Source organism: Pyxicephalus adspersus, chromosome 9 (genome assembly GCF_032062135.1).
Source record: "Pyxicephalus adspersus chromosome 9, UCB_Pads_2.0, whole genome shotgun sequence".
Lineage (NCBI taxonomy): Eukaryota > Metazoa > Chordata > Amphibia > Anura > Pyxicephalidae > Pyxicephalus > Pyxicephalus adspersus.
In genome coordinates this window covers 52,444,845-52,460,613 of record NC_092866.1, presented here as the reverse complement: position 1 = coordinate 52,460,613, position 15,769 = coordinate 52,444,845, and the positions used below count along the sequence as shown (strand labels likewise).

The window sequence follows — 15,769 nt, the reverse complement described above, 5'->3', positions numbered from 1 at the left end:
TATTTCTTTATTTTGAAAGTATATTTTGGAAGGTTTGGCTAATTAAATGTATTTTTTATTAGTATTAGTGTATTTGATCATTAACATACAAAAATAAAATAACTGCAATTTGCAACTACTGCAGTTATGTCTTTCTTGTTGATTACAATGCATTTCACCAAAATAGGGAAACTTTGACAGAATGTAGAGGTTTATGCCAATTTTTTGGGAAAAATAAGACTGATAATTTTGCTCATCCCTAGCGTTGTATCAAAATATTATAGACAAGAAACTCATTCTCGTGGTTTAATGACATTTCAATGCTCAGATGTCTATAAAATCCCTCCAAACCATCACAGTAATACCGCAAAACCTTTAATATTACATTTCCTAAACACATCCCCTTCAGGCACCCTACACTTACCTTCCACTAACACGGATCTCCTGGCCATTCTTCAGCCATTTCACCTCAGCATCAGGGTTGGCCACTTCCACAACCAGTTTCATTCTTGAACCTTTATCAACTTGGTAGGCTGGATCCAGTTTCTTCAAGAAAGCTAGAGGACCAATAACATAGCTTTGGTCAAGCAACAAAAAGTCATATAAATGGCAAGTCTCCTTTCACAACGTCTGCCATGGCTTTAAAGGTACATTAAGAGCAAAGTCTTCCAGCATATTGACAAACCCTTCAAGAAGAATGTGTGTTCCAACATCTACTAGTTAATTTTGATGGAAGATGACGATTTCAGGTTTCAAATATACTATTTATTATTCTTTTACTGCAAAAGCCTCCCCCCCTTTTATGGATATGTTGGCTTTACTGATGTCAACAGGAATTAGGAATAAAGAAAATTATCAAGGAACTATATTGAATATGCACAGAATCACAAAATATTTAAAAGAGGGTAAGCTCTTCGGGGCAGGGTCCTCTCCTCTTCCTGTGTCACTGTCTGCATCTGTCTGTCATTTGCAACCCCATTTAATGAACAGTGCTGCGTAATATGTGGACTATCATAGGAGAACCTGATCGAGCAAACCTAGAACAGATTTCTTAAAAATCATTAGCAATTAGCTGGCAAATCCTGAACCAGATCCATCCCACTCATGATAGTGTATCTTCTCCATTCTTGGAGAGCTTTATTAAATCAGGCCCCCTAAGGTGCTGAAAAATAGGTGTTTTCTTACAAAATGTTTTTTTGTAACATCATATTTCACATACATATGGTAAAACGGATTCATAAAGGATGAATTGAAAAGAATTAAGTAATTTATGAAGTAATAGATAGCTGCTACTGTATGAAAAATAACAGACATTCCTAAATAAAATAGGATTCCAATGTCCCAAATATTATCCTGTATTTATGGAGTCAAATGCAGCCTACCCTAGTCCCTCCGTGATTAAAAAAAAAACTTTTGTTGACTGAGGATCTATCATCACCACCTTACCTTCACTCTTCTTTTCCTCCTTCTTCATTTTCTTCAGACGTTTCAGCAGTCCACGCAGATCAGTGATACCATACTGGAAGGCAATCTTCTCGTACTCAGATGGTGGGGCATGTCGAAGGATCTCCCAGACATCTACATCTGGCACATTATCCTGCTTCACCTCATTACTGTCAAAAGACACTGTGTTAATATGCAACTTTGATGACCTCCAGCCTGTAACACAGGCTTGAGGATGAGAGGGACATAGCACATGGCTACTTGAGAGGCCCTACATATTGCACAATGTGATTCTTCAACCCCTGCACAATGATAAGTAATGAGCTTCTTGGGTTACAGAGAGAGAGAGTAAGCTTATAATAATAATAATAATAATAATAATAAAGGAACTATCTGTTCTAAGCTATCACTTTTTGGCTGGTGATCAAGGCTATCGATACCATACTTCTGACCATGGGTGTGTTTACAAAAGTAATAATTTCACTGTTCTTCATGGGATCATAAACAGTAAATCCTTTTTATACTAGAAAGGTTGGCACTTTTTATTACCTTTTTTAAAAATCTTGTTTTCTGAACACCTAATATTCTGTCATTTATTCTACCGTTCTATGTTTGTCTTTTATTTTGAATTATTTATATTGTTCTGTAAGATTATTTGTTAAGAAATAGCAAAGTAACTTTTACTACATTAAAATATATCAAAGTAAACAAGGTGCAAATTTTTAAAGATGTTAAAAAAACACCTAAAAGCTGAATAGAAAGCCTATTCCCCACCAGAATGTTGCAGAGAAAGGTCAATGGTCATTTTAGACAGCACATTTTCAGTGCATTGACATTTTAAATCCTAAATGTTTGGTGTTTGGCTGTTATATTCCATTTAAACATTTGGGTATTGCTATTAAAAAAAGGAAATTTAGCAGGTCTAAAAAATTTGGTAATGTGTCAGGATTTGTATGATCACAGTCCCTTTATTCCTTTTAATATATATATATATATATATATATATATATATATATATATATACATACTGTATATATGCAAAGTGCTGGAGTCAACATTTGTTTTTTATGTTTTTTGTGTGGTTTGTAGCATAAGAGTTTTGTGGCTGGTTGTTATGAGTTTCATCACACCAGCGCTAGTTGTGCCTTATTACGAAATATGTCTGAACGTAACCAATCTTTTTAAAATTTTCTTCTTTCTAAGCAATCCTGTTTAGTGAGTAATCAATGATAAATTAAGCTAAATAATGTGCCAGATGATTCTTGCCTGACAGTAATGGTCATGCTAATCTCAGGCAAAAATCTGACGTGTACAGTGGTGAATTATTGACCAACTGATCGGGAATGACTGCTGTGGATTTCAATAAAGGGGAGCACAGCAGGATACCCCTAGCTCATCTGCTCTATAGAACAGAATGGGTGCTGTTAATAGCATTTGTTTGTTCATAATAAAGATCACAGGTTCACAAAAGACTGTTTTTTACATTGACAATCATTTGACATCCATTGGAGGTTTGTACAGGGAATTATTTTTAAAAAGTATCTGTCATTTAGTCTATTCAGGGCTAGGTGGCAAGTTCCCTTAACAGGTCAATGCCCACCCACCAATATTCACCCACCTGTGGCTCCCCATCCACCCATTCTGTCAGAACCCTTTAGAAATAACTAGTTGAATAGCTATGGGGGACTGTGTGACTTTTTCTTTTTCTCCCCAAGATGTAGTGCTCAGGCCAATTGCTGGGACTGGACACTGCCATGGGGAAGGGGAGTCAATAATCTCTGATACAGACTAACATCAAGCTTACGTAGAGGTTAGACCCAGGGTACTGACAAAAGTTTTGGTAATAGGAAGAAGATTATCCATGGGTTGGGGTTGTCAAGTGAACCTTTCACTTTGCCCTGAATGTAAAAGAAGAGCCTCCCTGTACCTTTTTTTTTTTTTTAAATAGACAAGAGCAATAGAAGGACAATCTGATTGGTGACTCTTTTGGCACTGAGACCTTGCTTTGGTTCTCTAATAGCTCATATTGTTAACAAAATCCTTTTAAGTTTTATATTGTCTGCAATTCTTTTTATCAAACTTTATTTACAATTCTTACCTGATTTTACTTTATGAGAAACTACATGGCACAATTTTCTCAAACTTAAGGAAGTGAGAATGCTGCGTGGGAGAATCCACACACTCACACAGTTCCAGTGTTGTAATAAAAGAAAGACTCTGGGGAATTTAATTTCAGTGCACAGGGCTTCCCCAGTGTCTTCATGGTTAAACATAATTTAGAAAAAATGTAGCAAGTTTTTGAAAATAAAAATACAAATAATAAAGTAATTTTAAAAACATTAAATAACAAATTATTTTGTGTAGGTAATATATAGGCTATAGTGTTGAGTACTGATTGACGCATTCTTCATATATCTTGAATGAAACAAAACGTTCAATTTTTCAACATTTTAACAGTGTTTCCCTGTTTTTGTGCATACCTATCTCCTAGGTGTCAGGGAACTGGAAAACATAACACACATAACATGCCAAGCAGAATACCAATTGATAGTACTGTGATTACAAACCATTTTAAAACCTTATGGGAAGACCATTATATAATCAGGGTCTTACCGATGTACAGAACGCAGGAAACTGCTGGACTTGCAAAGAAGTATTCAGAAAAAGCATGCATCGGAAGACAGCGCCCATATCACCGAGGGCAAAAGAGAGCAAGACACATCAGTGCATAGCAATCACGTTCACTTGCCGACGCCAGGCCAAGAGGTACACAAAAATGCAAACATGATTTCTTGGACATGCAGTAGGAAAAGAACTTTACCATGGCATGCAAAGAGCAATATGGCATAGGAAAAACAGTGGAAGCCAAAGATTGGTGCAAAGCCTCAACCTATGCAAGTGATATAAGGCAAGCCTTTTAGCGTATAATTATTTTAGACAACAGCAACTCTGTAGCTGTTACAGCATTCTAAGAGCTTGTATGAATTAAATGCATGGTAAAGCATTCTGAGAGCTTGTATCAATAATAGGCATGGCAAAACTTTATCTGTGGACTCTTTTTAAGATAGTGACTACGACTATGGCTACAATGGCTTCTGCCTAAGATGGTAATGCAGTGCCTTGATGCATAAAGAAGTCTAAGTGCCGCTTAGCTACATATCTTTGTCAGTCCAAGTACCAGCATCCTTGTCATTCCAGCTGTATTATGTATGGGTGTTTTTTTGTAACCCATTGGAACAAAGATGTTTGCCAGCACTGACTGTGCTCCAGTGAAATTTCCATTGTTTTCCAAAAGAGGTAATATGCCCAATGTGAGAACTGACCTCCTAGATAGTTAACTCTCAGAACAGGTGTTCTTATTGCAATATTTTCCCTAATCTCCTGTTAGGGGACATAGAGCTTCAATAAATCCATTAGTCCTCTAACACACTAGCCATTTTAGTGTACATCATTTTCACACATCCCACTAGTCCATTAGCCTCTTTAATCTTGGTAGGTCTGTAATCTTGCCTCTTGGGTTTTATTTGGGATTTTTTTTTGAAAACTTGATAAAGCAACATTCATCATTGAGCTTCTTTCTATAATATTGATGACATTTTTCAGCTTCCCAAGTGGTTGCTTTACTTCAACTCAAGTCCGATTGAATGTTACTAACAGCTAATGAATATACAAGACCTGGATAAATTAGAACCTTCAAATACATGTTGGCATCCCCACTATGTTAGGGTAAATGGACAGAGATAGTGGCATATACTGTTGCAGTTCCCTAGGCAAAAGGAGCCTAACTATCTGTTATAGGTTGCAAGCCTTAAACGAGGCCCATACTCAAAAACTCTATCCTTTAAACCATGTGAGGCACATCAGTTGTAAGTGATTCCACAACTGCTCTTTTGGCCGGTCTACAAGTGGAGGTGCAAGCTGTCACAGCACAGCTCTTTCTGTTCCTAGACGTTACTTTGATAAAGTTAATCAGGGAGTGAGCAACAGGAATGGCTGATCATTGTTCCGATTGGCTACAATAAAGCTGGAAGTGTGGGGGTGCCATATACACTATATAAGATGATGATTTCATGGTCCTGAAGAATTGCTGCTGGATAAACTTTTGAAATGGATGAGAAAATATGTCATCATAGCTATCAGTTTCCTGTAGCAGCTTCTCTTGTTTCTCCCAACTTGAATACATTTGTATATTAGAGATAGCAAACCTAAAAAGTCATTTAATCCATCCACTGTTCTATGATTTTTTTTTTCATTGCGTGATCAAACCTTGCCTGCACCTCTTACCTAAAATTAGTTGATAGCTTTAGTCTATCCCTGGCATAGATTGGACTGCACATGCATAATGTTTTTACATATATATTCCTGTTTTCTGCTGGTAATAATTGAATTTTTCTGGATAAATTATCATAGCAAAAGAAAAAACTTTGCTCTTGTTACTGCTGTCCCAACTACAGAGTTTGCTAGAGTATCACATGATTGAAGTGAACACTTTCCGTTGTCTAAACAAAAAGTACATACATAGCATACAGTTTAGCTGCAAGCTTTCTTAACCTCTTTTAATTCAGAGAAACCAATAAAATAGTTTGCAACCCTCAGGAAACCCCTTCTCAAACCAGTATATTGGGGTCACTGGAAACAGACCCTTGCATTTGTGGTCAGAAGTGGTAGTATTACCTTAGAAACATTTGAAAAGATTATTAGCCCTGCGCTGCTGATCTGACAAGTAGTGTTGGCCCTGGAACTATGTAGGCAAAATCAGATGGCAGGTTACCTAGGCACTCCCTGGAGGAACCCTAGAATTCTGCAGAACCCTGTCTAATAATGGCTGGTATTACTCATTAATAGGGCTAACAGTCTTATTCACAGACCTTTGTAGTGCCATTGATACTCCAATATTATCTTACAGACCCTACTATAGGGTATCAAAGTATGCAAAGCAGAGATGAGTTCAGGCCTCTCTGGGTCAGAAAGAAAAAAAAGTTTTCATAAACTTTGCAGCCAAGACATATGTAATTAGAAAAAAAAACTATATTGAGGTGTTTCCTCAAACAAAATCAGTTAACTGTTTTATTTTACGTTGGTAAAAGCTAATAAAAAATTGTAAATGTTTGGCAACCTTTATAGGTCCACCAAAGATTTAGTGTGAATGAAAGTAAAAGGCAATATGATTAGGAAAAAGGTCTCATTTTTTCAGTATAATAAAGGCATATGTTGTTTAGGGTCTTGTTAGGATCTCTGACTTTTGGACCACTGGATGGGACATTAACAGACATGACAGCCCACAAAAAAACTAATCAAGGCTCTTGTCCTACTCCACGCCATCCAAATATATTTGACTAAAACTCTATTTTATACAAATAGTTAATTCTTCCTTTCTTTTATTAGCAATAAAGTAGATCTAAACCCCCACTGAAAAGGATTTAGTTGTGTGCCCTTGTTATTTTGTTCTGGCTTCAAGAAGACCATGTCTGTTAAATATGTGTCAGCACAGACGCTTGTGGTCTCCACCAGTGACGCAGGTGACATAATGACAACCCAGGAGCACAAATGCAACTGCAAGACACCATGGAAGGATCATCTGGTATTTTTATTATGAATGCTGCAGATTGAAAAAATTGAAAATAACTTTTTTAATTATGTGATAAAGCTTACGGGAGCTTTTAGTGATTGGGTTTAGATCTACTTTAATTGTAAGTAGACACCTGTTTTTACCCAGAAGGCCTTGCTCTTTCGACATTAAATCTGTCATCCACATTTGTTTCCCACTTAGGCTGTCTAGTGATGAAGGATATACTTCAAAAAGCAGTAAGGAAAGTTTTAATATAGTAACACAACTCTGTCTTTAGCCTATAATGCACACTATCCTATTACTCATTGAAGTTCAGCTGTCACCTCGTCGGTGGGGTGTCACTCTTTTCAAGACATAGACACATGGGTTACATGCTGTCCTACATTCTCGCCACTTACTGGTGGGAAGAATGGATAGACTGATCATTCAACACAGTGACATCACAGGGGTCACTTGCTATAGAAAAAAAAGTAAGTAGAACCAGTGTAGATGTCTCATAAAGTTAGAATTGATAAGCAGCATCAGAAAATGAGAAGCCACATTTGCTAAGCATTAATGCCTATTGCCGGTCACTAGACATCAGTCTGAGCCACTTGCATTATTACGCCAGGCCAAAAGCGTCAGTAAAGCTGAATCACGCACAAAGCGTGCATATCACATAAAACTTACTCTCTGTATGTAGATTGAAGGACAGAGAAAGATAAGAAAATGACAGTTACAGAACAGAAAAGTGATAGCGTAAAACTATTATGTAGTAGAAATACAGAAGGAAACATGATGATAGAAATCATTACTCAATAAATACAAAAATAATACAGTGAGGGATGCAGAAAGTTGCTAGACAGCACTGAATGATGCAGCAAGCACTGCTACACAGCAGGACTGAAGAATGCAGCAAGCATTGGTAGACAGCAGGACACATCAGGACTGAAGACTGTAGAAAACATTGCAATTAAGCAGGACTAAAGGATGCAGCAAACATAGCAGGACAGCAGAACAGAAGAATGCAACAAACATTGCAAGAAAGCAGGACTGAATAATGCAACAAACATTGTAAGAAAGCAGGACTGAATAATGTAGCAAACATTGCAAGAAAGCAGGACTGAATAATGCAGCAAACATTGCAAGAAAGCAGGACTGAATAATCCAGCAAACATTGCAAGAAAGCAGGATTGAAGAATGCAGCAAACATTGCAAGAAAGCAGAAAAGCAGGGTTAAAAAGATGAAGCAGGCTTTGCAAGGCAGCAGGACTGAAGAATGCAAAAAGCCTTGCTAAAAAGCAGGACTAAGAGTTTAGCAAGTATTGCTAGGCAGCAGGATTGAAGGAAGCAGCAAGTGTTGCAAAAGAGCAGACATAAAGGATGCTGCAAGTTTTGCAACACTGTAGTATGAAAGGGGTACAGTAAGCAAGCTGCATGAAATGCAGGAATACAGGGTGCCTGGAACACAACCAGTCCCTAAGCCAGCTGGACAGATGAACAAGGAATGCAGGAGCACTGCAGATAGCAGAGAGTGTACATGGAGCAAGGGCTGCAAGAGAGCTAGATATAGAGAACATAGGAATATGATACATAAATATAGGGAAAAGAAAACATCAAATATTGATGATAGAATGTGCAGAAATAGGGATCAATGTAGTATAATACATCATTTACCGGTTTTACTTTTCTATCCTGTACTGGATGAACTGTTGTTGCCATTTAATGGGAAGCTACTACTTTTCCCTTAACTTAAATAATGAATTAGAAAAAGGTAACCACTTTCCATCAGTTTTGATCATGAAAAAAACTGAACAGAACCTGCCACCAAACACTTTGATTGTTTTACAACAAAAACTGTTGGTGCAAGGTTGCATCAGTTTGCTGTTTTGTCTCCTGCTTACAAATGCTTGAATGCCATGTGTATGGCCAATGTATTGCCAGCCAATACATTTATTAGGCCATATTGGCAACCAGCCTAATAAAATCACACAAACTAAAACAATCAGTCACCAACAGTTTTACCAAAGATGCATAAAGATCAAAACTATTGATGGTAAGCATTGATCTGATCATTCAGATTGTGATCAATCACGTTGTGATTAATGTAATTGAAAAATTTATGTAATTGAAAAAAAAAAACCCTAAAGAGACTCACTTTTGATTTGATCACTTTTCATTGATTTAAACAACACTCCTCCACCAACTGATAATTACTGTCCATGTGCTTCCCCGACACCAGATTCCTATGTTGGAGCCATACCCTGCGTATGCTCTATATTGGATCCAATCAGAGCTTACATAAGGTAATAACTTTCTTCCCTTCCCCATGGGACAGTCTTTAGGCCTGTTGACTGACACTGCAGGCTATGAGGATGGAGAAAAGTTCACATGTTCCATATTACCCAGAAGCATTATGAATTTTGCAAAGGCTCTAACAGAGTAATAAAGTAACGAGGAAGAGCTACAAAGGTGAGTGTCAGTGGTTGGGGAGGTTCTTTAAGCAAAACTATCACTTTGCATAATGAGCTAACTGATAAAGTCTCTTTTAAAACTGTCTAATGTGTGGCCAACATGAGTGTAAACGCCATAATTAAACTTGTGTGGAAATTACAGGTATCTTATCAGCTGGTCCTTTTTCTTTCACACAGTTGAAATAACTGGTTTGGTTGCTGGAGAAAATACCGTTGGTTTTCACACCTATTCAGCCATAAGGTACGATATAGTATGAGGCAGCATCACAAGACACCATACGAAGTTAACACAGAAGCACTTTGATGCTTTTTAAAAGTTTCCATCAGTGAAGGAGTTACATTCTGATATGTTATCCTGAAACCATTCTACAACTCTGGTGTAATACAAGACTGACAGCAACTTTTAGAGAAGTGTAGAGAATACCGTGTGAAGATAGCTGAGACAGAATGTTGTATCAATTCTAGGAAGCCGTGTAAGGTGATAAACAGTATTACATATATGTCTCCTATGTCAAATGGAATTCTACATATGGCATGGAGGGAAAGATGAAAGATTGCTGGGAATTATAAATATCTCTATCAGTGACATGCTGTTGGCTACACTGAAGTGTTTTTAAAAGGAGGAATGGATTGGTTGCACATTAAAGAGTATGGATTATGAGCCGTGATCCATGAGAGGGGATGTTCCGCCATTAAACACTAACCTTTTCTTCAGAAGGGCACTGAAGTCCAACTCTCCAGCTTCTTCTGCTCCATCTCCACTACAAAGGAATAAATAAATCAAAAAGGTCATTAAACATTTTTAAAAAATGAATCTATGATATTTTCTTTGATTTCTGACTTTAAAAACAAGGAAAGTACAAGATTGTATCAGAAATGCTTTGGAGCACAGTTTAAAGATTTCTAAGTCTCCATGTGGTAGATCTCAACCCATCTCTAGTTCACAAAACTATGCTTTATGGATAGTCATAAAGTATCATTAGTTAGCAAAGTTCTATGTATTTTATTTCAAATAAAAGTTCAGCAGAGGGATAGTGGCACGACTGAATAGTTATTAATTCTTTCTTAAAGGATCAGTTCACCCAAAGAATTATTGGGCCCACCCAACTGGTAGAACTTGGTGGTCTAAGTCAGTGCTTTGATCGTTCAACAACACGTTGACTCTACTGAATCTGCTCCCATCCACCTTAAAGTTATGAGTGTTACCGCACATCTGGTGTGTGTTTCAGCTCTTCTTAGTACAGTCTCATAACTTATAAATAAATACCAAATACAGTAGGGGGTGTGGGAATCTCTCATAAAGGGCACAACAGGTGTGCAAACCAGGGAACTCATTGTGGAGAGTTCACCAATGGAAACCCTTAGCAACAGAAGAAATGAATATATGATATGGCTTTACCCAATACACCAGAAACGGAGATATGTGATTTGGGGGGAATAACACTTTAGGCAGGCTGAGGACCTATAGAAAATAAGTACTCTGGATTTTAAACCTAGCACTTCACCCTATAGGTTCCATAGTAATAAAAAAGCAAACAAATCTCGTTCCAGTGGATTTTTTTAAAATTTCAGATAAAAGTTACATATTGGACATTTGGATATATATAATGGACATAGTGGATATTTCAAGGCATATTTATAAGCCACAGAATGATTAAATTCTCAAGACATTTGCTGTTCATTAACCATTTAAATGTCCTTCAGGTTAGCTCCTTTTACTGCACTTTCACACTGCATTTAAAATTTTATGTTTCAGCAATAACACAGAATATCACTTACCCATGATATGCTTATCTCCTTGGGAACCAGTAGGCTACCTGCCCGTAGGGTGTTTGTAAAACTTTGGGCACAGGTTTATTTTATATACAGAAGAATAGGTTAGGTATTCTGCTAAGCTTTTTATTGCCATCTGTGTCCCCATTGAGGAGTTTCACCCCTCTATTTGTCTTGATGCGAAAATAGAAAGTTAAAGGAAAAACAACATTATAGAGTAGACACCAGGGTGGGGTGATGGTAAGTCTTCCAATGGAGGCATCTGTTCTGGTGTAACCTGTTTAACAGGGAATTCCCCTCAATTTAGAGAAACATTATCTCACTTCCCATTGCATCTCTGGGACAAAAAGTGAAAGTAAAATCTCCCAAATGGGACACATATGGCAAATAAATGAAAAACACCTGAATGATTTTAACCCTCCGCTACTGTATCCAAAGTATTGGCTATAAATCCACTTTAACACTAGCAGGGCAAGTTCTTGTACCACATACAGGATATAGTCATTTACTATTTGGGTAAGTAGAGCCTGACTGGACTGTAGCATGCATATGTGAGTTCGTAGTGAATATTCACTCAGTATTCATGTGTTAATGTGCATGTATATCAAGAGAACAATAATAAAATGATAGAAATGTATTGAGCTCTATTTAAAAAATAGGAAATCTGACATTCCCTCAAACATTCCCTGGTGGGAATCAATTACTGCCATTGAAACACATAGACCTGAAAGATTTCCACAAGGGAAAGATTGAGGGCATGTCTAATTCCAGGTTTTATAAATAGAAATGTTTAAAATATTAGAATACATTTTTGCATTATAGAATTTACTATAGAATGTCTTTGGAGTATTTTGAGGCTGCCTGCATTCGTGCGTATTTGTGATGTATTTGTTGTTTGGATGTGTATTATATGTATATATATGTGTGTGTGTTTGTGTGTGTGTTCACAGTTTATTGAGTTCTATATATGCATGTAATGTATTTATGTGATGTTTTGTTGATGTTTATGTGAAGTGTAGAAAATGCATATGTATGAATAATTCAAAACAGATGGTTATATACTCTTTTCTATACACTAAGTGACTGACCTCATACACAAACTGTGAAATGTGCTTGTGCTGCACGGGGCATAGCATGTAGTAATATATAGACATACCAGGGAAACATTAATCTTTGAGTGACAGGTGTAACTTAAGCCTTGTAAATTCTGTGCATTGAGCTGTGCAGGGGGATACGGTACATGCAGGGGACACATTAGAGTTTTAGAAAGGCCTAGAGTAAGTGAATATTGAAGGGATTTGTGAAGTGCCAGGAGTGTATTAAAAACATGTTTTTTTCAACCAGTATCACAGAATTGTATTTGCATTGGAAGTCTGAACACAAAGCCAAATCTTCCATGACAGTTTACACAGAATTCTGGATAACTATTTGCTCAGCAACTAACCCAATGGCATTGAAAAGCAATCTTCCTAATGAATGATAAAATCTGCCCTTACACGGATTCCGGGTTTGCAGCATTGATACATGGCCCCCAATATATTCTGTAGGGCTCATGGCAGCATATCACTTTTAAGTTATTATATCTCCTGTAGAGGCAGGAAAATTGAATTTGACTTCTATTGGTCAACAGTTCATAAATTGAAGTAGTTCAAACCTGGAAGGCATTTAGTTTGCTAAACCATTTGTCCTTTTTCTTTTCATTTTCATAAATATTTTCATATTTTTTTATCTGCATAAATTACAGTGTTATCTGTACTTCATTGCTCTGGTTTACTGATATGTACAAGAGAGGACCATGACTACACCATGTGTGGTGGCATGGCTTTACTCCTAGCTAAATGTCCCAATGTTATCCTAGGGATAGGTTCACACTGTTGGTGAGGTTGCGGTGCAGTTACTGCCTCCTTATGCCAGGAAACCGCTGCCTCCGGCGAGATGCCTGCCTGGCGGCTGCTCCATTTGGGATGAATGGGGTCTTCAGTGAGCAGAATTAATATAGCTCACTGCCACCAGCTGTCAAATGTGCAGGTGCAAGTGACAGAGTGGTTGGCAAGCTGACAGTCGCTGGGAGCCGCACGGGATTGCATGATCCCATAGCAGGTCTGAACCTGTCCTAACGGTGCCCATAGGCATGAGATTACCCATAGGGTTACATTCACTTTCCTATTTTAGAATTCAAAAAAGACAGCTGCATCTTTGCTGTCTTTAGCAAAATGCCAATTGCATATGGTTGAATAGTAGTGCTCAGAATGGCCTGCACAAAAATCACAGAGGTGTAAATGTAGCCTAACTCTTTTGTTTTTAGCAACAACTTACCCCTACCCCAAAATTCATTATTTCAACCAACATTCAGCCAACATGTGGCTGTGGGATAGTTTAGATGTAGACAGATGTCCTTTAAAGCTGCAGGGTCAGTGGCCTTTTTATCTTCCCTGGTTCATTATAAGGGCAGATTCTTCATTTTAGAAAGATATTCATTGAGATGTTTTAGAATCGTTGCTGGAGCAAAGTTTATCTACCTGATGAGGGATAGCTTCCTTCTTGCTGGTCCTACTACGGTCCTGGATATATCAGACAAGTTACATACATACATTGAATTACACTTGAACATAACCCCCCTTTCCCCACACTGCCTCTGGCATTTATTCTATAGACATCATAATTACAGGAAGAAATCATAAAATGATATTTATCAAATTACATTTATGTATATATAAAATCGTTCATCCAACCACAAGTAATGTTTAAGATTTTGAATAAATGTGTCCACCTTTGACAAATACCTCAGTGTATGTAGGCTGTTCACATAGCAAAGTGATATATTATCTTACAAGAGATATTTCACCTAGCCTAATAAATTATATGAACTTCTTCTGACGTCAACCATCCAATCATGTACAAGCAAAAATCCTGTGTTTTAAGATATCCTTGCATATGATCGGATATTCTTTGCAAATTGAATTTTTCCTTGCATGGTGATACTACACCTTGGTAATTGAGTAGCCTAAATTCCTTAAGTAAATCAACCCCAATGTCTGCAACCCAATCCGGAAAAATGTGTTTGATACATTATTAAATTTACCATCCCATTGATACCTACTTCCTTACCATCAAACTACTGGATGTCAGGGCATAGAGGAGATGCCAACCTGTTCATCTGACATGTGAATGGCAGCTAGGCCTGAGAGCAACACAGGCAGGCGTTATGTGTTCCCCTATAGTACTATTATTATTGTTATTATTACATAGTACTTCCCATATGTACTGGGTATTTTGTGCCACCTGTGACAAAGCAATGATCACTGGAGAGGTTAGAATTCGGGGAACTTAGTGGTTTTCATCAATCCTGCCAAAGTAACAATTTTCCGTGAATACATTATTTTTATTGTTTATCTGTAAAAAGATGAGCAGTTCTCTTCAGCCTGCCTTATAATTTTCACACATCTGCCACACTGCACAACCAGAAAGGTTACAAGTTAATCTCCTGGGTAATCAATGAAGCTTCTGTTCATCTCCAGCTACTTAATGAAGTACAATATTTCCAGTGTCCAAACAGCAGGGAAAATAGCAGGAAATATTAAAGCTAAATCAGGAAGTCTTCCTTGCTGTGCAGCATCAAAAGGTGTCAAAGGTGTGTAAATCACTGGCTGAACACAATGACAAATGCTTTGGGTGGCAGAAAAAAAACATATGTAAGTCTACACTGAGTATTTCAAGTTTAACACTGGCCACAAATATATTCTTGGTATTTCGAATGAGTGAGGAAGACTTTAAATTTCTGTCATGATTTTATTTCGGTGACACAATAAAGGAAATTTTCTGTCACTTCCTTTTCTCTTTGGCACCTGTATGTAGTATGAGAGGCATTTTAGTCACTGGAACAAGAAAGCACTAACACCAATGAAAACACTCTGGAAGTGCCAAAACCTTCCCTGGTACTAAATTATGTTTTGTTTGTGCATCCATTAGAGAGATTTCAATAATTTACTGGTAAGGTCACACAAACTCCAATAAAATCCTGACAGAGGCTTTGATCTTTCTTCCTCTATCCAAAAAATTTTGCTGCTTATTTCCTCACAACACTGCACAGAAATGTCCAAAAACACATACATAGAAACACACTCGCATATGTTTTGACTTTGTAAGCTTTTTGATGTTGTTTCTGACTTATTTCTGTAATATGCATGCTCTTAAAGCAATACTAAAACCTGCTATGCCATGGAAGCCGCCATCTTAGCCTATTTGTAGTGCCGTTGCCATGGTGATGCACAAGTCAAGTCAGCCATGACAGCAGCCTTTTTAGGCCTTAGTGGTTTGGTTCAGAAATGACGTAAACACACTGGTAACTATGACAGGAATATTCCTGAATGTAACACAGACGGAAGTGTGCACTTGTAGGCAGAATGTAACAAAAACACTGCCAAACGCAGCATTGGAATATGGCATAAAACAGACCCTGAACTAAAATGCAATGGCTGAATATGTGGCGGCCTTGTTGACAAAACACTGACAAAAAATCCCCATTTAAATTTTATTTTGTCTTTATATAAGG

At 37.4% G+C, this 15,769-nt stretch overlaps 1 protein-coding gene across 1 annotated transcript in view; it reads right to left on the bottom strand.

Moving 5' to 3' along the window:
• The window catches only part of MYBPC3 (myosin binding protein C3), a 74,179-nt gene that overhangs the window by 43,683 nt on the left and 14,727 nt on the right, over positions 1–15,769 (bottom strand). The window contains exons 5-10 of the mRNA XM_072421546.1: positions 13,737–13,778; positions 10,149–10,205; positions 7,661–7,663; positions 4,036–4,059; positions 1,426–1,592; positions 404–536 (exon numbers count right to left, since the gene is read on the bottom strand). Coding sequence (XP_072277647.1) covers positions 404–536; positions 1,426–1,592; positions 4,036–4,059; positions 7,661–7,663; positions 10,149–10,205; positions 13,737–13,778 — 426 coding nt within the window. The remainder of the gene's footprint in view (positions 1–403; positions 537–1,425; positions 1,593–4,035; positions 4,060–7,660; positions 7,664–10,148; positions 10,206–13,736; positions 13,779–15,769) is intronic.